Source organism: Nannobrachium achirus (genome assembly GCF_963921795.1).
Source record: "Nannobrachium achirus genome assembly, chromosome: 7".
Lineage (NCBI taxonomy): Eukaryota > Metazoa > Chordata > Actinopteri > Myctophiformes > Myctophidae > Nannobrachium > Nannobrachium achirus.
This window is the reverse complement of record NC_137816.1, coordinates 59,451,823-59,478,068: the sequence shown is the minus strand read 5'-3', so window position 1 is coordinate 59,478,068 and position 26,246 is coordinate 59,451,823. Positions and strand designations below refer to the sequence as shown.

Below are 26,246 nucleotides of genomic sequence, written 5' to 3'. Positions count from 1 at the left end.
GAACCGACATGCTTTGCCTACAGTACAGGGGCCAGAGGGGTACAGTTAATGATATAGCATACTCTACCCCAGAGACAGATATGAGCATGCACACTCACACAATCACACGCACATACACGCACACGTATCACCAACTAAAGCCTAAAGACAAAATATCTATACACCCATACAGTGTATGTTTAGGATACGCACAGTTCACTAGTTAATTTAGAATGATCTAGATCCGTAATCATGTGTGCGACTGTGCGCACAGGTGTATCACAAGGGGGGAAAAGTGGGATTGAGTTACTAGGGCCCAAGGTGGAGGGGCCTTCATTATTTAGCTATTGAAAAATAGCAGATATACAAGCTCACAGCACGGCACAGAGTGCCGTGCTGCAAGCTTGTAGATCTGCTATTTTTTAAAAGTCGTGAAAATGTGTGCAAATCTTTGAATATATGTATTTTTTAAGCGAACATTTGCAACTCAAATTTTGCTTCTGGGGGGTCCCTGGAAATAAATATTTTGAGATGGGGGTCTGTGGCCAAATCACATGAAAACGTTTGAGCACCACTGACAAACTTTTAAGATTTTTCAAAAATAGCAGATCTACAAGCTCGAGTGCCGCGCTGTGAGCTTGTATATCTGTTATTTTTCAATAGTTAAAGCACAAAATTCACAGTGAATCCTTGTACACAGGGCCCAGAATTTGGTGCGACACCCTTGTGTGCGCACATGAACAGAAGAGTTTGATGGATAATATGCGTGTGACGTGACGTTGTAATTAAACTTTACAAACTGTTGAAACTAAACATAGATAAAAGATGAACCTATTGTTCAGGAATAAGGTTCTCCAACAGGACGATTCATTTTCCACAAAAGAACAGATCTAAACTCAAGGCTCTGGGTGGTCGGGACATTAAGCTAAATAGGTTAAACCACTGGCGGTAAAAACAGACTGCAACCAGGGACAACAGTTAGAATGGACGCACCAACACATAGCCGGACTGACGAGACAGGCAGAGTGACAGACATCACGAGAGGCACCTCTTTCAGACAAAACAAATAAACCAAACCATCGTCTGATTGAAACCTTTGAGCGAGTGAGTGTGTGTGTGTGTGTGTGTGTGTGTGTGTGTGTGTGTGTGTGTGTGTGTGTGTGTGTGTGTGTGTGTGTGTGTGTGTGTGTGTGTGTGTGTGTGTACCTGCACATGCTGCTCTTGCGAGAGCCAGAGCTGCTTGGTGAGGAGGGAGGAGTCTGGTATGACCAGGTGTAATCTGAACCCTTCAGATCCTTGATCACCTGAGAGAAAAAGACACGTACTATTAGATGAAAAAGATGAGATTCCCAATTGAGGCCTTTGAGAGTGTGTGTGTGTGTGTGTGTGTGTGTGTGTGTGTGTGTGTGTGTGTGTGTGTGTGTGTGTGTGTGTGTGTGTGTGTGTGTGTGTGTGTACGTGCGCGCGTGCATGTATGCGTGCGGGTGCGTGTGTGCGTACGTATGCGCGTGCGTGCGTGAGTGTGCGTTGAATAGGCTGTCACGATTATGACATTTTACATGACGATTAATTGTCACTCAAATATTTGCGATTGACGATTTAATTGTGTTTATGTCGTTGACAATTACATTTGTTTGGCTTGTAGGCTTTGAAGTTGCACATGGCAGATATGACACATAACCTAAATGAATAAAGAAATTACTGACATATTTGACGACTTTATACTTAAAAAAAAACATTGATAGTGGAAACAGCCGATCTACAAGCTCACAACGTGTCACAACGTGTAGCATCATGGCACGTTGTGAGCTTGTAGATCAGCTATTTCCACTATTTTTGAAAAAATATATAGGCTATGAACATGAAACGACTATGACGATTATGTCAACAAATTGCGATTAGACGATTATGTAATAATTGTGACAGGCCTAGTGTTGAATGCATGTCTGTGTGTGTGTGTGTGTGTGTGTGTGTGTGTGTGTGTGTGTGTGTGTGTGTGTGTGTGTGTGTGTGTGTGTGTGTGTTACCTGTTCGCTGGCAGGAGGCAGTTTGTGAGGATCAGTGGTCAGCACAGTGAGGTCATCAATAATGGCCTGGAGGTGGGTGATCTCTCCCAACATCGCAATCTCTCCGTTCTGACAGATTACATGAAAGAGAGAGAGAGAAAGAGAGAGGTTCACAACATCTGCTTCAAAAAGCTTGTATATCTGCTACTTTATTAATAGTTAAAGCATAACATAACGGTTAAAGTAACAATCTGCCTTTATTCTATAGTATTACGGAATAAGCACAGAGCGAAAGGTCAAGTTAACCCTGCAAGACCCGAATTAATTTCTACTGGCCAAATTTATTTTTTTTAATCAGGTGGTGTTGTAGGAGTCCTAATCACAGGAAAATGTAATGTTAAAAAATTAATAATGTTTTTGTAAGATTTTATAGCCATAAATCATAAATCATATATCATGCTCTAATTTGCATTTTGGGGATATTATTCACAATAATAACACATGTATATGTTCTAGACATTCTAATGATCACGAAAAAAAATATTACAGGCATTTTACTCATGTTTTTGTGAGGAATAGCTTCAGTTAAAAAGTGAGATGTTGTTCGTCCAGACACTGGAATTTCAACTTCTCTGGGAGGTGTGAATGTCACTCTCTGTGGGGGGTATTTATATGCAAATATTGTGTCCAATGGCATTGTAATACTAAACAATAGGATTTAATGGTGATGTTAATGTGAAAAAAGAACAGGAAAACTAATTATAACATTTCTTTAAAAATGATTTAAAAAATGTTGCCAAAAAGAACGCTGGGCCTTGCAGGTAATTAATGACTCACGATGCACATTAACATGAAACCAACATGTCAAACAAGTCTGTGAAGCCATTTATTAAATCTATCAATGCTATGCTTTTAATTGAAGTGGATTTTTTTTAAATAAATCATAGGCCTACATACACATAATATAATTATTTACTTAAAAATAATCCACTTCCATTAACCCATTCAGGCCTGGAATTATTGAATGCCGCGATGCAATCTTGTAGATCTGCCAAAAAGTTGTGAAAATGTGTGCAAATCTTATATGTATTTTCAAAGCGAACGTTTGTAAACTCAAATTTTGCTTCTGGGTGGTCCCTGGAACTAAATATTTTGAGATGGGGGCCCGTGGCCAAATACATGTCATTTTGGGGGTCCTTCACATGAAAAAGTTTGAGAACCACTGACATAGTAGTCTCTTAAGAACAGACTAACTGAGCTCCAGTTAAGTGAAAAGGACCTTTTCTTTGACGATGGCTGGCCAGATTGCTGACACAGAAACATAGGTCAAAACACCTTAGAAGGATTCAAAAGACACTTATAGAATCGGGTCAAAATTATAATTTTCACGATTTTTCAAAAATAGCAGATCTATATCTGCTATTTTTCAATAGTTAAAAGCATAAAATAATGATACACAATAATGTGTACCCGTTCTGAATGGGTTCCCTTGCCCAGTTCGTACATCCTCGTCCAACCCCCCCCCTGCCACCTTCTCCTAACCCTGCAAGCCTCCTTCCATTCCTCTCCCCTCCCCATCCACCATCCACACCAGCACCACCAGCACCACCCATGTCCTCCTCCTCCTCCTCACCACCACGGGCTGCAGGAAGCCAATGAAGGTGCAGAAGCGTCCCCTCTCCTCCACCAGGGCCCGCCGCACCGCCTGTTTCTCTGTCTCCTCCATCAGCAGACACATGTCCGTCACGTCCTGCATGGCACTGTCCACCTGGGGCTGCAGGTCCACTCGCCCTGAGGGGAGGGTGGGGATGTGTGCGTGCGTGTGCGTGTGTGTGTGTGTGTGTGTGTGTTTGCGTGTGTGTGTGTGTGTGTGTGTGTGTATGTGTGTGTGTGTGTGTGTGTGTGTGTGTGTGTGTGTGTGTGTGTGTGTGTGTGTGTGTGTGTGTTGCGAGCGTGTGTGTGTGTGTGTGTGTGTTTGCGAGCGTGTGTGTGTATGTGTGTGTAAGAGGGGTCACATGGAAATCCGAATTAGGGCAGAGTCACAGAAATGAGAGTGAAAGAATGAAATAAACAGCATGATGGTGCTATGAGTCCCCCCATAATAGTCTCGCGTAGCCAGACAACTATACCGTTCTCTGGAATGCTCCATGGAGTCTGGAATTACACCTCCCGAAACCGAGTAACGGAAGCTGGAATTGCCTTTCACAATTTTATTTCTGTTTCTGCTAAGCAGCAAGCCATATGTCGTCACTGTCGGGCAGAAACCTTGTATCTCCAAGTTTCAAATTTGTACGTTTTTTCGTAAAGTAAAGCCCTGCTTCATCAGACAAGGCCGTTGCACAAAACTAGTGAAAACAGCAGATCTACAAGCACACAACGCCTCGCACCTCGGCTGTTGTCACTAGTTTTATTTCATTTTTAAAATGATAAATACAAAATGAACGGTTTTGGACATAACGGTATAAGGTTTCCACCCGACAACGACGATGTGCTTGATGATTTCGATGTATATTAGGACACATTTGCGCAAATGTAAAGACAAAACGGAAATGGAAAAGAAGATTCCCTTCCGCTTTATTGACCAGAGCTTCCATTGCTCCAGACTGTTTGACGGAAGCATTTGAAAATGGTGGGGGCAACAGTCTGGCCACGCGTGACTCCCCCCATAATAACCCATCAATTCATTTTAAACCATTGCTTTTACACCACGAGAAAGAGAATGACCAAAAGACCACACACACACACACACACACACACACACACACACACACACACACACACCCTGGAAAAGTATTTGGACAATGACACCTTCCTTTGACATTTTGGCCTGGTAGCTTAGCATGCAACGACGTTCTCATATGAAAACACTGACAAATGAACCTTGTTGTTTTGCTTTGGTACAGCTATGTTTTTTCACATTCAAACGAAGGTGTATTTGGAGCCAAAACACAAAACCACTGTAACTAACTAATATGAAACTGGTAACTATGTGAGACAGACGAAGATGCAAACAAGTCATGTGTATAGAGTCTGAATTCAATCTACACCAATAGTTAGAAAATCCTGAAAGTACAATAAAAGCATTGTACAGCTATTTGCAGTGTTACAGCATGCAACAACAGGCGACAAAGATGTCTGCAACAAAACCAACTAGGAGGAAAACAACGAGCGAAAGTGTGAGAGAAAAGAAGTAGGAGGCGGCGGGAGGGAATGCGGGCTTGGTGGAAAGTGGAAAGAGCCTGCAATGTCATCTTTGCGATCACCAATCCAGAGATCAATGATATTCAAGAAAATACAGAGTACACTGGTGCAGCTTTACATAGGTAGGGAATTCTATTCGAAAGAAGAAGACTGGAATGGCCAAAACATTCAAACAGTGGTGATGTCAAAAGTAAGAAGGAAAGAGATAGTGTGAGGTGGGACAAGGACGCAATAAGCTGATACTTACCCTGGATCTCTATAGCAGGTGACATAGATAACACACGCAGTGGCAAGGGCAGGGGGGGAGAGAGAGAGAGAGAGAGACAGAGACAGAGACAGAGACAGAGACAGAGACAGAGACAGAGACAGACAGAGAGAGACAGAGAGAGTAGAGGGAGTAGGAGACGAATTGAGAAACAGGGATACCAAAAAGGGGGGAGAAAAGGAAAAAAAAAAACGTTATAGGGAGAGAGATGTGAGGACAGATACAGAGAGAGAGAGAGAGAGAGACAGAGAGACAGAGAGACATAGAGAGAGAGAAAGAGAGAGACAGAGACAGAGAGAGAAAGAGGGCAGGAATAGCAAAACTGTTCAGGTTAGTATAAGAAAGCCATCACAAGACAGCCACAGTGCAGACTGTTAGCGCAAATTAACATGGCAACCAAGAGCAATAGATATCCCTGTGACAGACCTGTTATACCGGCTATACTGTACATATATCTGTATACTGTACAGTATGTGTCAGTTATACACACTGTGACACTGAGAGTCATTAAGTCTCTGACCATTAAGGTGGTTGCACACTGCTGCGTTTTTCGGGCCGAATATCGGAGTGAATTTCGGAGAACGCAAATAAAAAAATCAACCTCACGTTATGTCAGTCAAGTTTGCACACTGCCGCCCGTTTCGCGCACCACTCAGTCCCTTGCTCTCTCTATCTCCCTCTCTCTCCTTGCCCTGAAAAACGCATTTCGCAACGAAAAACGCAGCAGTGTGCAACCAGCTTTAGGGTTGCACTCAAATGGGAACAGAACATCTCCTGTTTAAACCTATGATCATATACATCTATAACAACACAGTGAGCACCAGTACATTCATTCAGAGCATAAAGGGTTGATATTCAGGATTTACCACGCATCAAAGTGACAAGTGTGTTCGGAGCCCTGTTCCACAAGACCCCAAATTGTTCAGTCTGCCCAGCAACCGGGTGGAAACGGCTTCAAAAAAGGAAGCGCCGCTAATTATTGGTCGCTACATCACTGAGTGAAGTGTCTGAGGGCGAATGGGGGAGGACTCGCTGTACCGGATGTCGCCACCAGATGGCGGTAGGATTCTACATCACATACTTTGACTGAGCTTTGAATAGTTGGTGAGCTTATGTCCATTTTTTATACATGTTTTTATTTTGTATTTTCTGATGCGTGTGAACAGTCTGCCCCAGGGACCAAATCACGTACATGTGATCTCTTGAACTGTGCTTCTTTTTTCGTGCAGTATTGTGATGTGGTGAGACCAACCAGGATCGTCTCCAACAACCGTGCATATATCGATCCGTTTCACTGATTGCACAACGCCTACAGTAGGTAGTGTGTCACACACCCATACTGTACACGTTAAATAAATGGCATGAACAAGCATGGACATTAGGGGTGGGCGATATGGAAAAATACAATATCACAATATTTTCCCAAGCTGTATCACGATACACGATTTTATCACAATTCTTTTTCACGTTGGTTTTGATGGTTATTTTTCAAGTTATTTGACAAAAACTAGACTCTCTGGGTTCCTTTTGGGAGGTCTAAATTGAACTTTACAAGTATGTAACTCTGACAGTATACAAATGAAACCAAATGGACCCTTACGGGTCCATTTGGTTTCATTTGTATACTGTCAGAGTTAAAGGGGAAGACCACCCATTTTCAATATTGAATTATGTCATTAATATACCTTAGAGGAGGAGGTTTGTATTGTAAAGTACAATGTGTTATGTCATCAAGTTGTGATTTGCAATACAAACCCCAAAATCAATCCTCCAGTTCTGGGCAACACAGAAGATCTAAGTTATATTAATGACATAGTTCAATATTGAAAATGGGTGGTCTTCCCCTTTAAGGGGAGACCTTGACATTTTAAAGTTTGAGAACTACTGATTTAGACCAAAATGCAGGTTTAAATTGAATTCTGATTTTTTACAAGGCTCCCTCAATTGTATCACGATACATACGAAACCTCTGAAAAGGCATATCGGGGAGACATTGTATCGTCTCAACGATAATCATCACCATATCGTATCGCCCACCCCTAATGGACATGATAGATGGTAGCTCTCAAAATGGTCATGTGGCCAAAATGCTTTGATCATTAAACTTTTCTTAGAAATGCTGTCCTGGTTGGCCAGACAGAGAACTACAGATGTACAGATTCAGGTCTTCAGAATTTACTGCTCTTTTCCTGAAGAATTCATGCAAATTCTTTCCACAGGTTTCTTTCCCTGTTTTGTCTTTCAAATGTTTATGGAGAATGGAGCGTATTTTTGCAGAAACCCAGAAATGGCAAAAAATAACCACTTCATTCCCATTGAAAACCAGAATCCACCTTCATAGGTAGATTTAAAGTTCATAGTCAGGGAAGGTCATACCCTGACTATGAACGTGTAGTCAGGGTGAAGTGTGACGTGTGAAGTTTTGAAAAGGCACATCTGTACGTTAACATAGTTAAGAGGACTTATAGGTAGGTAGAAAACAGAGAGAGAAAGAGGGAGAGAGGGAGAGAGGAATGTACCTTTGCGTGCTTTCTTCTGTAATTTCATGGTGTCAGATGATTTCTTCTTGATCTCGTGGCGTGACCTCTTGTACTCTGGAGCGCAGGGAGGGAGAGACGGGGCAGGGGCTTCAGTAACAGGAACTAGAAAACGCTCACATTCTACTTATTGATATTCGGCTAGAGTTACAGCATGCACTCAATGTTTCCCCAGTTCCCAACATCGATTTCCTTAAGAACGCTCGCAAAGGCCTTGCTGCTGCTGAACCGACGCCGGACGAGACGAGAGATTTTTTTCAATGATAGGTGACATCACTAAACATCAGTGGCACCGGTGAACACTCAACAGTGAAGCTAACCTTGATTTAAGGTCATGCAGAAAATCTATACGGTATATTGCTAGGAGAGAAGCTTGTTTGACTAGAACTGGATATTGTGCTGCTTAGTCAAGCGCCATGTTGATTAGGCTAGGCAGGGGTGTCGCACCAAATTCTGGGCCCTGGGTACAAAGATTCACTCACATTTTGTGCTTTAACTTTTGAAAAATCTTGAGCATTTGTTCAAGTCATTGAATATTGAAATCCTTCTACGTTTTTTTTTTGAAAAACCTATGTTCCTAGTGGTGCTCAAACCTTTTCATGTGAAGGACCCCCAAAATGATATGTATTTGGCCGCAGACCACCATCTCAAAATATTTAGTTCCAGCCAGGGAACCCCATGAAACAAAATTTGAGTTACAAATGTTTTCTTAAAAAATACATATATATTCAAAGATTTTCACGCGTTTTCACAACTTTTCAAAAATAGCAGATCTACAAGCTCTGAGCTTGTATATCTGCTATTTTTCAATAGTTCAAGTATGAAATAATTAAGGCCCCTCCACCTTGGGCGCTAGGAACTCAGTCCCACTTTACCCCCCTTGTGACGCCCCTGAGGCTAGGCACATGATAATCAGTGAGTTTCAGTGTTCCCGTTACGGTCGTGGTTCATGGAAACAAACATCCATTTTGTACCTGCACTGAAATAACGATCGGTGCAGAAAATATGACGGACATTACAGAATGCCATGCCAGACTGGACGGATAACTGTGCCGTAATTGGGGGATTGTCATAGAATATAAATATTATGAATAGGGGTCATCATTATAAATATGACCCATACTAACGTGCTATGACTGCTAATAGGCCGAGGAGGTTGACATAATGGCCTGTGGGTTGTTGTGAGATGGACTGTTTTTGTTGATGCAAAGCAGATTGGCTATTGGCCCTATGGCAGTGGTTCTCAACCAGTGGTCCGGGGACCACCAGTGGTCCTTGAGGGCGTTCCAGGTGGTCCCCAGCTAAATGATGGAGAGGTGGTAACCAAATGGACCCTTATAGATATCTTTAACTCTGTAAAATAAAACCAAAACCAAATGGACCCTTAGGTCTGTAATGGACGCTACAACGAGTTATGGGGCTGTTAAGTCTGACATCATTTTGTAGGCAGAGGAGAACTTTTGGGGCCAAAAGGCCCCAGCACCCGTGAATCTTTTTACTATTTTTACTATTTACTAATTTTTCATCTCTTTGTTGTTGAAAGGAAAGTGGTAGAATTATACTTTAGTCATTATTTTTGTCTCGGATCTGTTGAAATAGCGAGGGACAGATATTGACAATAAATCTGCTTGGAGGTCTGACTACAAAATGATGTCACGGCTTAAAAGCCCGATAGTGTCATTCTGTGTACAAATTAATCACGCACGCACGCACGCACGCACGCACGCACGCACGCACGACTCCCAGTCTTGTGAGTGTACGTGTGTGGGTGAGTGGGGGGGTATTAACCTTTGGCGTGATCCTTGTCCAGCTGGTTGGCCGTTTTCTTCCAGTCCTCAATCCTGTCCTGGAGCGGAGTGATGAGGCTCTCCATCAGAGCACTGAGAGGAGAGAGAGAGAGAACCCATTGGTTACCGTTGTACAGTGTACTATTATAATGTCACCAATTGGAGCTTTAGCTCATTTACTGCCAGAGATTAATAGCCAACTAACGCCCAAATGCCAGTCCGACCTTGAACATGGACACTCACGCTATGCTCATATTTCCGTTTGCTGTTTTCCGGAGCATCTGCAGTGTAAACATGCACGCGTGCTGCACAGGTCCGAGAACAGACCGGACCTCACCTGAGACAAACACTCTGCGACCACCTCCAAAAGGTAAGAAAAAAGAAAAATAACCGGCAGTTTGGCAGTAGTTTGGTTAAATATTCTGTCAGTCGATGAGTGTGCAGGGCTCTATTTTAATTGTCTTAAGCACCAGGTCTTATGCCTTAACTTAAAGGCCTGTCCATACTGTCTCCGACCTACTTTCAACAGTTCATCGAGTTCATCCTCTGGACGTTGGGCCAGGAAGGAATTCCTGAACTATCACGTTCACAAAGTTGGTATGGCATACGTATACAGTATGCATTGATGTATGTACTGTATGGATGTAATGCCTCCTGGTAGGGCAGGGCAATTAAAATAGTAATAGTAATATAGAACATTAAAAATATATAGAAACTGACATTTAGAACTAAGGGATAGTTTGCCCTTTTTTCTATAGATTACTGACCCCATGGAGACTTGAATTCATGGGTATATTTTGTAGTTTTTGTCACATTCCTAAGCCAATAGAGGGTATGTGTGTGACAGCATCATCATACCTGGAGGTTATGCGGGAACGCCTGCTGAGTGGCAAAAAAAACTACTTGCAGGCCTTGACAGCCCATACATCCAAACAGAAAAGTCCAACGTTAACCCATTTAGAACGGTTACACATTTTGTGTATCATTATTTTATGCTTTAAAGTTGTACCATGTAACTTTTTTTATAAAACAAATCTTAAAATTGTCCTAACTCTTAAATCGCTAAAGTTTTAGAACACCCACTCCGTTATTTTCAGCTTCTGAAGCCTTCTCTTTATATGTTTTCTATGATCCTGACCGGGGTCCGGTTTTCGCTCAAAAATTACGTCATCATACACTACCGGCCAATCACAGCGAGGGTTATACACTGCCGGCCAATCACATCGCATCTTGAAGTGGGGTCGCTAGCTATCACAATAGGGCGGCCATATTTGTAGGCGCCTGTGTGTCTCTATCTATACTCGGGTGAAACACTCCGTTTCTCCGGAATGCCTGAACGCACAGGAACCAGGGACCCCTCTAAAGATAGATCTCGGCGAGGTGGAGGCAGACGCGGGGGTGACGCGGGGGTGTGAGGCCCGGTCCGCGGCGAAAAACGGCCGAAAGACGCGGACGCTACTGACCACTAGGTGAGCAACTTACACAGTATAGCTTTAACTATTGAAAAATAGCAGATATACAAGCTCACAGTGCGGCACTGCGAGCTTGTAGATCTGCTATTTTTGAAAAATCGTGAAAATTAGAATTTTGACCCGATTCTATAAGTGTCTTTTAAATCCTTCTAAGATTTTTTTGAAAAACCTATGTTTCTATGTCAGCAATCTGGCCAGCCATCGTCAAAGAAAAGCTCCCTTTCACTTAAATGGAGCTCAGTTAGTCTGTTCTTGAGAGACTACTATGTCAGTGGTTCTCAAACCTTTTCATGTGAAGGACCCCCAGAATGATATTTATTTGGCCACGGACCCCCATCTCAAAATATCTAGTTCCAGGGACCCCCCAGAAGCAAAATTTTAGTTACAAATGTTCACTTTGAAAATATATAATATTCAAAGATTTGCACACATTTTCACGACTTTTTCAAAAATAGCAGATCTACAAGCTCGCAGCGTGGCACTCGGTGCTGCGCTGTGAGCTTGTATATCTGCTATTTTTCACTGGTTAAAGCATTCAATCATTTCTAGGCCTAAATGGGTTAAACTCACTTTGCCACTCGATTTGCCATTCACTTTATGCATGCACAATTGCACATACCCTCTATAATTTGATGACCAGCAGCAGTTCCCTATGGAGACACAAAGAGCCTGCTTTGTGTCCCCGTAGGGAACCGCTGTCTGTCTTCCTGGACAGACGAACATACTCCCCCGTCCTACTGACCCCCCCACAGGAATTATAGCAGCTATATTTCTGGAACGACACCATTATATACATTTCACTGAAAGTACTGTTCCACTTCCCTATTTTAGTATCTGGAACTATCTCACACGCACGCACGCACGCACGCACGCACGCACGCACACACGCACACACACACACACACACACACACTTTAGATTGACTCAAGTCTTCAAAGACAGCCCTATCATTACCTTGGTCATAGATCATCATTATCATCATCATCATCGCCGTCATTACAATCACGTTATCGATGTAACAGCTTGTGCCGTGGAAAAGTCATTAGAGGGCCACGGAAAGTGGGTTCGAACAAAAACAATGGGTGAAAACGGAGCCTTTGTGAGGTTTACAGAGCATGTGGGTTCACTGGGTTGTTGTAGTACACCAGGGGCGTCACAAGGGGGGGGGGGGGGGGGGGGGGGCGAGTGGGACTGAGTTACTAGGGCCCAAGGTGGAGGGGCCTTAATTATTTAATGATTTATTGAAAAATAGCAGATATACAAGCTCACAGCGCGGCACTGCTGTGAGCTTGTAGATCTGCTATTTTTTAAAAGTCATGAAAATATGTGCAGATCTTTGAATATATGTATTTTTTAAGCGAACATTTGTAACTCAAATTTTGCTTCGGGGGCCAAATACAAGTCATTTTGGGGGTCCTTCACATGAAAAGGTTTGAGCACCACTGACACAGAAACATAGGTTTTTCAAAAAAAAAAAACTTAGAAGGATTTGAAATATTCAAAGACTTCAAAGTCTTCAAAGATTTTCAAGATTTTTCAAAAATAGCAGATCTCCAAGCTCGAGTGCCGCGCTGTGAGCTTGTATATCTGCTATTTTTCAATAGTTAAAGCACAAAATAATGCGTAATAATGCGCCCCCCCTTTGAAGAACATTCATGGGGGGCCCGCAGTGATTCCTTGTACCCAGGGCCCAGAATTTGGTGTGACGCCCCTGAGTGCACACTGGTAGCTGCATTCATTCAGCCCTCCAGCAACCAGCAATACACTCCTCCACGCTCTGAACACACAATGCCAAAGAAACTCACCCAATGTTCTCCTCACCAAAGACCAGAACCCAAACAAAAGGTTAGATTTACATGAAAAACACAGACTTGAGGTTTTCCATGTGATGCTTTCTGAGAAATCATGCTGAGTAATGAGGTCTTGCGGACTGTTTTAAGCAAACAGACCGATAGACTGACTGATAGAGGGAACAACTGACTGGAGGGTGGGTAGGACAGGAAAAAAGGGAAGGAGGAAGGAAAGGAAGAAAAGGAAGGAAGGAAGGGAGGAAGGAAGGAAGGAAGGAAGGAAGGAAGGAAGGAAGGAAGGAAGGAAGGAAGGAAGGAAGGTGGTAAGGAGGCAGGTAAGACCAAAGGGTTTGAAGGGCAGGAAGGGAGGATTGAGTAGAGCAATGGTTCTCAACCTTTTCAGGCCATGACCCCCCAAAATAATTAGGGATGAGGTGAAATAGGTTACAATGAGTTTCACAAATGAAAATCATAATGCAGCCGATCTCTCTCCTCCACTGCCTGCTGCGCTGACGGCCCATCAAGCAGCCACACACAGTGTTACAGTGGTTCCCAAAGTGGGGTCTGGGGACTCTCTTGGATCCTTGAGGGCGTTCCAGGGGGTCCCCGGCTAAATGTTAGATAGTTAGGAACCAAATGGACCAAATGGACCCTTATGGGTTTGTAAATCTGAGTGTACAAATGGAAACAAATGGACCCTTACAGGTCTGTAACTTTTAGTGTACAAATGGAACCAAATGGATCCATTCCATTTGTACACTCTTAATATGATTTTATAATGTAAATTGGGGTCCCAGCGATATATAAATGCCATTAAATGGGTGTCAGTAGCCTAATGCATTTCAAACTGGGTGTCCTTGAAATCCAAATGGTTGAGAATCACTGCTAGATAGCTAGATATTATATTAGCATATATCGGTATCGGTTAATATCGGTAACGGAAATTAAGAGTTGGGTATTATCGGTTATCGGTAAAAAAGTAAATATCGGACATCCCTAAAAATAATGTAAACCTGGGACCCCCAGCCTGACAAGCACTTGGAATGTAGGAGTTGAGACAATACATTTAGTTTGACTCTGCTGTTCCACTGATAAATGTTGTGAAAATAGCATATCTACAAGCTCACAGCGCCTCACTTTGCGCTACGCGAAGTGAGGCACACAATGTGTCAATTTGGCCAAAGTTTGTTGATTACTTTTGGTAGTTCCAGACTCTGTATAGCATTCAGAGATTGTGGAATAGTTGTCTGGCTACGTGAGACTATAGGAGTCCACTAGCACTAGTGGTTCTCAAATGATTTCTTTGCCAGGACCCCCATAACACTGAGAGCTCGTTTACACTGCGTTTTTGCAACGAGAATTCCGCAAAATGAAAAGTCAAATGTGTGCCTTCTGTTCAGACGACAACGGCATTTTCGGGGGTTAAAAATGGAAGCTAGTAAATCCGGATTTCTTTGTGAAATTCTGTGAAACGATCCTCCTTGCGTTTCCATCTAAACGGGCGAGTTACAGGGAAACCTTCAAAATGTGTGATGTAATGACTGACGCTGCAAAGCCGACAGCAGCGAAGCGCAGTGAAGCCTGTGCGCTGCCATGGTGATTATGTAAACAAATGCTGTGACAAGGAAGTAGAGCCACAGATATAAAGAGCTAGATGCCTCGTTCGCCTCTGCAGTTAATTGGAGCGATGTGCAAAAGTTCTAGTCCGGACTCCCTGAAAAAGCTAAGGGAACGCTGTCAGTCAAAGTGACTACTGGCCAATCACAGCGTGTCTTTTCCGTGACTTATCCAAGGACCACAATTCAATTCAACAGAGCCAGTTCCGATGTTACGCTGCTCAGCTGTTCTTATAGGCTGCATACGTAAAGACCAGCCCCCACCTGCCTCTGATTGGCTTACCGACTTCCGTATGTGTGATGCACGCGGAAGCAATGAACACGGAAGCGACGAAGATTCCCTTAGTTGCTCAATGCATACGCCCCCTAGCCGAAGGAGGCGTCTACCTTTCTATGTCTATGAGTAGAGCGGACATGATGTCACACACTGCCAGATAGGCTGTCACTGCCACTATAGCGAGTAGCGACCTCTATGGACATGGCATGCACTACCTCTTTTCATGCCTTGGAGCAGCTTCATACGGTATGATCGCTGGATAAAATTGACAACGCAACGGCGATGTCCCGGGACCTCGCCGTTTTCTCTACAGAGCGTTGCCATTAACCCATTTAGAATGGGTACACATATTGTGTATCATTATTTTATGCTTTAACTATTGAAAAATAGCAGATATACAAGCTCACAGCGCGGAACCGAGTGCAGCGCTGCGAGCTTCTAGATCTGCTATTTTTTTTTTTATCGTGAAAATTAGAATTTTGACCCGATTCTATAAGTGTCTTTTGAATCCTCCTTGAAGATTTTTTGAAAACCCTATGTTTCTGTCAGCAATCTGGCTAGCCATCGTCAAAGAAAAGGTCCTTTTCACTTAACTGGGGCTCAGTTAGTCTGTTCTTGAGAGACTACTATGTCAGTGGTTCTCAAATCTTTTCATGTCAAGGACCCTCAAAATAATATGTATTTGGCACTCGGTGCCGCGCTGTGAGCTTGTATACCTGCTATATTTCACTGGTTAAAACATTCAATAATTCTAGGCCTAAATGGCTTTGTCTAAACGAGGCCTGAGAGTGTAGAAATGGAACCAAATGATACAAATCATACTGGGGGTCTGAGAACCACTGCAGCAGAGAGAGGAGAGAAAGAAGGTGGTGGGGGTTTGGAGGTGAGGTCTTACTTGGTGAAGTGGCGTAGCTTGGCCTCGATGCTGCGATGTCTCATGCACATCCTGGTCAGAGCCGAACCGATGTCTCTGGTTGCTCCTACAGACACAACACAATAACAACAATGTTCAGATGATGAAATACATTATGCTCTTTCTCTCTCTCACACAGACGCACGCATGCACGCGCACGCACAAACACACACACGCGCGCACACACACACACACACACACACACTTTTTTTGTTAAACACACAAAGCTATGATCAACATTTATAGGTTGCAGTTACTATCAAAACCTCCACCGGCTGTCAGTCAGTCTGTCTGTCAGTATGTCACACATCACACGTCACACTTTTGCCCCTTCTCATATCTCTGCCACCGTTGTCCCGATCCATGACAAACTTTGCACACACACTCCTTGGCTGCCAAACCACTACTTCCACCCCTCATTTCTCACATGGTCCTCTTCTAGCGTGAGGCCGATTCTTGCAAAACACATTTTTTGACACTGCTCCTACAAATTTTGCCCTAAAATCACGCAAATCAGTACACGGTATGTCTAGAGTCATGTCATCAAAATGGATCTGTCACATTTAGCACCACCTTCAGGACGATTTTTTTTAAACACATTTTTGGACCGCTCCTACAGATTTGGCCCTAAAATCATGCAAAGCGATACACAGTATGTCTAGAGTCATATCATCAACAAGGATCTATACCATTTAGTGCCACCATCAGGCCCATTTTTACATGCGACTTGACGGTCGCTTATCTCCCGATTAGGGAGTCTTACTGGTAGTATAAAGTTTGTCCTCCATAAAGGCGCTGGTTAAATTGTGCTGCGCCAAGCTTGAGACAGATGAAGTAGTGCTCACACCACACTACGTGTCTCTTTACATTAGGCCAATACTTACAGTACACCAGAGACTGGACATGCTACACACGCCTGTCCTCATCCCAAATAAAGACATGTGCTGAGTGTGCTAGCTTACAGTATGTTGTGCGCTCGCTCTCGCACGTTTGTGTGTGTGTGTGTGTGTGTGTGTGTGTGTGTGTGTGTGTGTGTGTGTGTGTGTGTGTGTGTGTGTCTCAGTGGTGTAAAGTAACTAAGTACTGTACTTAAGTACAATTTTGAGGAATGTGTACCTTACTTGAGTATTTCCAATTTCCTATCATTTTACTTCTACTCCATTACGTCTCGGATCCAAATATTGTACAGTACGTTTACTCCACTACAATTATTTGAAAGGTTTAGTTACTATAGTAAGGGAGTATCTTATAAAGTCCTGGAATAAATTCCTTACCAAAAAATGTCTTCACCAATGTGTTTGTAAAGGTGTCTAGTAACACATCTCACAAAGACTGCAATTCAGTGTGTGTGTGTGTGTGTGTGTGTGTGTGTGTGTGTGTGTGTGTGTGTGTGTGTGTGTGTGTGTGTGTGTGTGTGTGTGTGTGTGTGTGTGTGTGTGTGTGTGTGTGACGTATGTGTTTGGCACAATGATGAAGTGAGAGACGTATAAGATGACAAAGAGCATAGAGAGCGGGTTCTGTCGGAGGCTAACCTGCAACTATAAACACATGTCTATTTTAAGCACTTGGAGGTCTATGTGGAAAATCTTGACCTCGGTGTTAAAGAGAGACAGACTCTTCTCTCTTCCAAACAAGGTGCTCACGTCGGCCCCCCGTTAGAAGACATTGACTCCGCAGTGGCACGGCGGCACCGTCGGGCGTAAACTAGGGGTGGGCGATATGGAGATAATTATCGTTGAGATGATACAACGTCTCCACGATATGCCTTTTCAGAGGTATCGTATATATCGTGATACAATTGAGAGAGCCTTGTAAAAAATCCTGTTTACTCGTTAATACAGAGATTCATTGCAGAATTCAATTTAAACTCTGACAGTATACAAATGAAACCAAAAGGACCCATAAGGGGCCATTTGTACACACTGTCAGAGTTACATACTTGTAAAGTTCAATTTAGACCTCCCAAAAGGAACCCAGAGAGTCTAGTTTTTGCCAAATAACTCATGTATCGTGATACAGCTTGGGAAAATATTGTGATATTGTATTTTTCCATATCGCCCACCCCTAGTGTAAGGGTAACAGATACAGATACAGATACAAAAATCTCTTTCTCTAGATATTTTTCCATTCCAAGTGGATGAAAAAATATCTGCCACAGATATTTCTTTTATCTGCGGCATATATTTTTTTTATCTGTATCTACCATCCACTTTGAATGGAAAAATATCTGGAGAAAGAGATGTTTGTATCTGTTATCTGGCCCAGTGGGAATGGGCCTTAAACCTTGCATGTCCCAAAAAACGTTACTTTTCGAGAGATGGAAAAAGAAGGACCCGTGTTCCACTGGATCAAATGTAGTTATTAGTTAATAGTTAGTTAGTTAGTTAGTTAGTTAGTTAGTTAGTTAGTTACAAGCTCTTGTTATTGCAACTTTCACCAAATAAAGAATAGTAGATCATCAAAGCATCACGATGCAACATGTTGGGAGCTTGTAGATTTGCTATTTTCGTGAATATGGAGACAACAGCAATGATAGGTAGAAAGCGTACAGGACAACTAGCACAGTACGTGTACATACATCAAGGGATTTACAGTGCACGCATGTACGGTGCCTTGAGTGTAGCCTAATCACTGTCAACACTGGAATGTGCATGCTGGGATTACTGATTAAATAGCAGCCAAATGGGATTAAATATTTTTTAAGAAAAATCTTTTTTTTTATAATGGAAGCTTACACTGGTTTACATGCTAAAGCCCAACCGACAAGAGAGCACAAAGGCTTGTAATCCAAAACCATATGTGCAGGATAAAAAGGAAAATAATAACAACAATAGTGATGAAAGTAATAATCACCAAATGACGTCATCGCAACATCATAGTCATAGTTTCCTGTTTATTTATTTTGTTCACAGAGATGCCTGTATCTTGGCTCCTTTGTTTCCGCTGCATTTTTGGGCGACACGCGCTGTATTCAACGGCTCATAACCAGAGAGCCGACACTCGAAATGACTCGCGATCTTGCTGGAGATAAATATTCTGTGACTGCTTGAAAAGGTAAGAAAAAATTGAAATCGTAGGCAGTGGCTCATTCTTTCTTCTTTTTTTTTAACTGCCGGCAGTGAATGAGTTAACTAAAACTATCCCAACGCAGGTCGGGCTCGCTGCAGTGGACTATCTGTGAAGTAATCTACAAAGAAGGCAATTATCTCCCTTTACCATAAGCCATTTCAGGCATTAGATAACCAGATGTGATTACAGGGAGAGGACGGGGAGAGGTCATATGAGGTGTCCGGTAGGGCAGTGGTTTTGTTGCCGAGACACCCAATACTTTGATAATATTCATCATCTATCACTTCAGTTTAACTTTTTTTATTAAAGAAACCAATGATTCTCTATGACCTCATGGACACCTGCTCCGAATTTGCCGTGCGGAAAGTGGCTGCGGCAGTGCGTTTTCCCCCCCGATCTAATCCAGTTCCATTCGTGCATCTTTGCGCTGCTCATTGACTCCTTTTCGGATCCGCACAGCATTGCACTAACCCTAACCCAAAACCAATGCGTTTTAACCATGCAGCAAACTGAAAAAAAAAAAAAAAGAAAGAAAGAAAAAAACACGGGCTTGTGTGGAAAGCCAGTGGCAGCTCCAGGGAATAATCAGCAGGGGGGCCTTCAGTTTTCCAAAGGGGGCACTTTATTTTTCAACACACCCCATATACATTATATCCACAACTTTCCAACGTCCCATCGTGCATTGCGCTCAAGCAGCTTCCGGCGCCGCAGCCGAGTGTGATCTACAAGCTCACAACGGTTGCATCTGCAACGGGCTGTGAGCTTGTACCGTATGTCTGCTGTTAACCGGAAGTGTCCCGCAAATAATGCTACAGTAAATTCTCGCGGAAACAGGTGGATAGCAAGCAGATTTTTGCTGCGTTTTGAGCCAAACTAGTAATGTCCATTAAAAGTTTTCTCCCTGGAAATATTTGAATTTCCCATGCTGCGTGCACAACAACACATGAATAGACGATCAAAACAAAAAAAAACATGTAATTAACACCTGTAAAACATCTTAAAATAATGGTGGGGTAGAGTAATGATAATGATAATGAATTTTATTTATATAGCACCTTTCCAGACAAGGTCACAAAGTGCTGTACAAGGCAAGATTAAAACATCATGTAACAGAGCAAAAACACTTATAAAACATAACGCAAAAAACACAAAATGAATCATAAATCATAGATTAAAAATAGGTACAATCACATCACTATAAATTAAGAAAAACATTTCGTAAATAAATATGTTTTAAGCAGTGATTTAAAACATGGCAAAGAAGCTGCTAATCTGAGTACTACTGGCCAATCTGGACTGGGGAGGGCACAAAGTCTAATCTGGGTGGGCATTGCCCCCCAATGCCCCCCTGTGGAGCCGCCTATGTGCAAAGCCCTTATACTCTCTCACTCTGTCAGCGAATGTGTACTTCTCTATCTATTTGTATGTTGGTTTTATTAGTACATATCCTTAATTAGGAGAGCATCTCTGTCAGAATGGACTATAAGAAGTGTCTGAGAATGGGTCAGAGGAGGGTTGTTCCCCGAGAGGGCTGCCAGGAGCAGGACAGGCTCCTTATGATCTGTAATGCTGTTACTCTGATCAACTTTTTGACCTTTAAATAAAACGTTGTCAATCCCTCATCCTTGTGGAACATTATTTCTTTTACAGAGCAGTCCCTTCCTGGGCCACACTCTGAGAAACACTGGTCTAGCTGGTATTGTATTGTATACACCAATACAATACCAGCTAGGGGGGGGGGGGGTGATAACCAAATATTTACTGACACGGTTACTCTATAATTATGTACGCCAAGGACTAGACGGTGATCATACATCCACACATGTACAGTACACAATGAAAACAGACACGCACACGCACACGCACACGCACACGCACACACACACACACACACACACACACACACACACACACACACACACACACACACTAAGGCCTATAAACACACACATACATACACACAGTGTGCTGGTGAAGTCCAGAGAGAAGCGCTCCATTCATAATTAACAAATTCCTCCCTCTCGCCTCCTGTTCTACCCGGCAACCATTCATTACTGCAGAGCCACCATCCCCCCCCCCCCCCCCCCCCCCCAAAAAAAAAAACACACACACACACACACACACACACACACACACACACACACACACACACACACACACACGTTTGCTTGCTCTATCTCATTGCCCTGCATATCCAATCAGACACAAATGCACAAAAGGATCATAAATGCCTTTCGTCATTGTCGGGTGGAAACCTTGTATGTCTAAGACCGTTCGTTTTGTATTAATTGCGAGGCGTTGTTTTGCACACGTGCGAGGCGTTGTGTGCTTGTAGTTCGGCTGTTTTCACTACTTTTGTGTGACAGCTTTGTATGATGAAGCAGGGCTTTACTTGGTGAAAAAACGTACAAACCTGAAAGTTGGAGATACGAGGTTTCTGCCCGACAGTGACGCTTTGTATTATTAACATACATGTGAACATATGGTTGCAGCAAAGGCGCCTGGAAATTGACATTTTACTGTCAAACGGAAACGAGGGGAGTGGCGAGAGAGAGAGAGAGAGAGAGAGAGAGAGAGAGAGAGGCGAGGACTGTTGAAAAATGGAGAGAAAGCGAGAGGCACAACAGGACAGAACCAAGAGGGATTGCCTCGTACATTTTAATGAGCTCTCTTCTCTACTGGAGTGAAAACCCAGGACCCACGCAGCCAAGTTACAGCCATGTGTGTGACTGTGTTAGTGTGCGTGCGAGCGTGTGAGTGTGTGTGTGTGTGTGTGTGTGTGTGTGTGTGTGTGTGTGTGTGTGTGTGTGTGTGTGTGTGTGTGTGTGTGCGTGCGTGCGTGCGTGCGTGCGTGCGTGCGTGTATTTCTCTGTTTGATCCATGCTTGTCTGATAGTCCTCTTCCTGTTTGCCTGTTATTAAGCATCTCCTCTGATGTCACAGCAGGAACTCAACAAGTCACTGAGGGAAGAGACTGTTTCAGATAGTGGAAAAAGTACTTAAATGTTTTACTTTAAGTAAAAGTATCAATACTGCAACGAAGAAATACTCTGTTAGGGTGCCCTCACACCAAAATACCTATGAGAGTGGAATCCGTGTTCTTCCAATGCATTTCAATGAGAGTGAAGCGGTTTCATGCCAGCAGAGGATTTCTGCAAAAAACGCTCCATTATCATTGAAATGCCTTGGCGGAACGCGGATTCCACTCTCATAGGTATTTTGGTGTGTGGGCACCCTTACAAGTGAAAGTCCAGAATTCAAAAAAGTATAGAGTAAAAGTGCAAAGGTATTGGTATCAAAATGTACAAAAGTAGAAAGTTAGCATATCTATAACAAGCTCACAATGCGTCGCACCGTGAAGCATTGTGAGCTTGTAGATAATCTATTTTCAAATATATACAGGGCTGATATGGTTAATGTATGTTTTGTAATGATAATAAAAATCCAAAAAGTAACTGGTAACTAAACTTCTCATATAATTGTAGTGGGGTAAAAGTACAATATTTGCCTCTGAGATGTAGTGGAGTAGAAGTAAAAGTACAGAAATACATTTGAAATACTCAAGTAAAGTAAAAGTACCCAAAGTAAATGTACACTTAAGTAAATGTACTTAGTTACTTTACATCAGTGTCAACAAGTCACTGAGCAAAAACACGGTTGCAGATGTGAGCAGTGTAGATACAGATAGCACTGTAGCGCTCACATCCGCTACAGAGAGAGTATTCCTGGGAGGACTCAAGAATCAACAAATGGAGATTGTTTGGGACGGAATGAACAGGGAAAGAGGAGAGAAGGAAAGGAGGGAGGGAGGGCGGCTGCCAACGGACGACAAATGGCATCTGCTTGTGATAATTCATGAATTTTTAGGAGGAGGTTGACTTGACGCTTTGGTGGCAGCTAGCGTTATAGTCTAGCCACTAGTGATGCCAACAGTAGAGCAGTATAGATATGATGTCTGCATTGTGCAAAACAACAACAGGAGTATCTTCCTAGCAATGTTAATTTTGTCGCAAAAAATGTAATAACTAAATAAAAACTAAGCTATGATGACTAAAACTAATACTAAATACTAAATATATTGACAATTTCGTCAACAAATAAAAAACAGACTGAGGCCCCGTTTACATGGAAACGCATCAGTAATTGCAAACGCTGTAATGTGCATGCCATGTCACTAGGTGGCGCTGACGCACAGATAGACGAGGGGCGCCATTGTACTTCCGTTTACATTCACCACCACGGTAATGTGGCCGCACGTAGTCTGCCCGAGCCATGAAATTACACATTATGTCGTTTCCTGCATTTTTCCTATGGAGACGCGAGGAAGACCGTCTTCAAAGATTTCCACCCTGGAATGGGGGTTTCACTTTTTTGTGTTTTGAAACGGAGGGCATTATCTAAAAACCTAAAATGTTATTGAGGGACTAGTGGAGAAGAGATCCAGTAGAAATAAAGACAAGAAATGTTATGTTTGTTTGGGCTCGGCTGTTTTGTCTGAAAATAGCTTCTAGATCGGATATTTTCAGCATGCAACCAAGTGTAAAATCAGCCATTACGACGACATCAAGGCCAGCCAAAACATTTTTTTTTCTTAGACAAAATCAGCTGCCGATTTAGACAAAAAAAAAAGAAGCCAAGAGTTAATTTTGGTTTGTTCATATGACCTAAACATTCAATCCCGAATCCCGAACGTTCTTTCTTTGCTGCTCTGTTTAATTTGGAAGTCTGCAGAAAACTATTATTATGAAACGTGCTCCATTCGCGGCACGGCAGAGTTCACATTATGCATTGTCGTGGAACTCATGGAATGCGCCTCATTGTTACCTCTGGTGTCGTTGCTTCATTCATTTGTTCATGAGCTCCGCCCATTTCCACAAGCGAGTGGGTGATTAGTTTACTCCCTGCAGCGCCGGGCCCTCCTACTCTCACTCTCGCCCTCACTTATCCCTCTCTCCTGTGTGGGGGGGGGGGGGGACTCCCCCCAGGGAATACCCCTCTATTCTCGCTCCTTCCTCTCCTCCTCCCTCGCTCTGCCTTTCCTGCTTTTGATCTACTTCCTGGCTGCAAACCTCCCTGTTAACTGAGCAGTGTGTATGTGTGAGTGTGTACATGTACAGTATGTGTGCGTTTGTGTGTATAGGGACCTGTGTATCTTCGCACGCGCGTGTGCGTGCGTGCGTGTGTGGGTGCGTGCAAGCAGGCCGTGCATGTGTGTGTGTGTGTGACCCCACCCAGGTAGTGTGCACATTGATATGTGCCAGCTTTGTTACAGCTTTAACACCTATTCTACGGTATCTCGTGCCAAAACCACAACAGAACACCAGAGAAGCGGTTAGCGTATAACAACTGACAACATGCTCCCAATGCTGTGTGTCCTTGAGCAAGACGCTGAACCCCTAACTAACTGCTCCCAATGAGCGGGTTGGTGTGCCTTGCATGGTTTCCTCCGCCATCAGTGTATGAATGGGTGAATGTAATCTATCTGCGTAATCTGGTATGTATAGATGACTGCAACAAAGCAGAAACCCTGCAAAAAAAAATATTTAAGGTGCACGTCTCGATAATTTGTGTGTGTGTGTGTGTGTGTGTGTGTGTGTGTGTGTGTGTGTGTGTGTGCGTGTGTGCGTGCGTGTGTGTGTATCCGTCCGTCCATAGACAACTCAGTACGATGACGTAGTTACTCACTTTGACTGACAGGTCCAGTCAGTAGCATCAAAACATCGTCGGCAGATAACAGCAAATACATCTTTTCCAGACAGAAATTCCAAAAGTCAAACTGTTTCAAATAAAACTTCGCTTAATGCAGCTTTTATTTGCGATTTGTAAACTCGCGTTGGCAATGGGTGCCGCGATGTTTGTTTTCAAAATGTGAGAGCTGAAGCAGCCTCTCGACCAATCAGGAGCGGTGTGAGGCGGGTCGCTCCAAATGCAGCCATTTGATTGGAAATTAGAAAATAAGTTCTCATAATGAGACTCGATGGGAGGGACACCAGACCGAGAAAGCAAGCACATTGGTGATGACGTAGCTCGGGATGGCCTTCGAGGCTACCTGTTTTTATGTGTGGCAGTCAGATTGCCACACAATTCATGCATTCTTATTATTTCCCGGCAATATTGTGAGCTCTAGAAGAGCGGAGATCACTTGTGGCAGACACACAACAGAAAACCCCATCCTTTCCAGTTCACCGTGCAGTAAACTCAACTGACACCTTATTTTTTTTGTCTCTCTTCTCCCGGTTACCATGACAGCACAGAAGTTGGCCTGGAGCAGAAGCTGTCTGTTGCTACGGTGAGAATCACAATGTCTGCTGCTAAGGTCAGATGGTCTGTTGCTATGGGTCAGAATGACTAGACAGTCTGCTTCGCAGACAGATTGAGTAGTAGTGGTTGTTACGACCCCTGTCTAGGGTTGGAGTATAACATAATGAGGAGGACGACAGCTTTTCAAAAAGATGAATGCATTTTATATTTTAAACTAGACTGACTGAAATACCCCTAACATAAACCCATAACCAAAAGAAAGAAACAAAAATACAATTCACTAACCTTACTCACCTAACTAATGAAAAACAAGAACAAACGAGGGATCCAAGCAAACATACCAAAACACCCCTACATGAATAAACAGTGTTTACAGATAAATCAGACAAACTAATAACTCATTGACGGACAACTAAAGTACTGAAGATAACTAAAGGCAAAACTAACAAAACAAAAAGGTTACAAATGGACAAGCGGGCTTGAGTCTCTGCTGCTTTTTAGCCGCCAGTCCCCAACACTACAGGCAGGGTTCCCACACATTTGTACCAATTCATTTCCAAAACTTTTCCAAAACTTTTCCAGAATATTTAACCAAATTTCCAGGACTATAACAATAATTCAGCTCAATAACGAGTCACTTACTCCTATGCGCAGTGCCCAAAGACAGGTAGTGTATGCCAGTGGTTCTCAACCTTTTCAGGCTGTGACCCCCGAAATCATATTTGAACTGGGGACCCCCCCACCCTGACGATCACTAAGAGTTGAGGAATTTTGTATAACACGGTTTTATTGTGAAAATAGCCGATCTACATGCTCACAGCGCCTCACGTTGCAAGGCGTTGTGAGCATGTAGATCTGCTATTTTCACAATTTCTGCCTCTAATATTTGACAATTTGGCCAATGTTTAATTTGTCATTTCAGAGGTATTAACAAAATCAATAACCAAAGACAATGCATCGCTAGTTTGCCCTCCTGGCCCCCAAGTTGTGGAATAAACTCCCTGTCGCACTTAGAACAACGGACTCACTCGCTAGCTTTCGCTGTGGACTGAAGACTCACCTCTTCAGACTCCA

At 43.0% G+C, this 26,246-nt stretch overlaps 1 protein-coding gene across 1 annotated transcript in view; it reads right to left on the bottom strand.

The window, feature by feature from the left end:
• The window catches only part of mtss1lb (MTSS I-BAR domain containing 2b), a gene marked incomplete at its 5' end in the record, with an annotated part of 109,557 nt that overhangs the window by 12,003 nt on the left and 71,308 nt on the right, over positions 1–26,246 (bottom strand). Inside the window, 6 exons of the mRNA XM_080730816.1 lie at positions 1,186–1,283; positions 2,007–2,114; positions 3,619–3,776; positions 7,971–8,045; positions 9,777–9,868; positions 15,826–15,910. Of these exons, the coding sequence (XP_080586942.1) occupies positions 1,186–1,283; positions 2,007–2,114; positions 3,619–3,776; positions 7,971–8,045; positions 9,777–9,868; positions 15,826–15,910 (616 nt within the window). The remainder of the gene's footprint in view (positions 1–1,185; positions 1,284–2,006; positions 2,115–3,618; positions 3,777–7,970; positions 8,046–9,776; positions 9,869–15,825; positions 15,911–26,246) is intronic.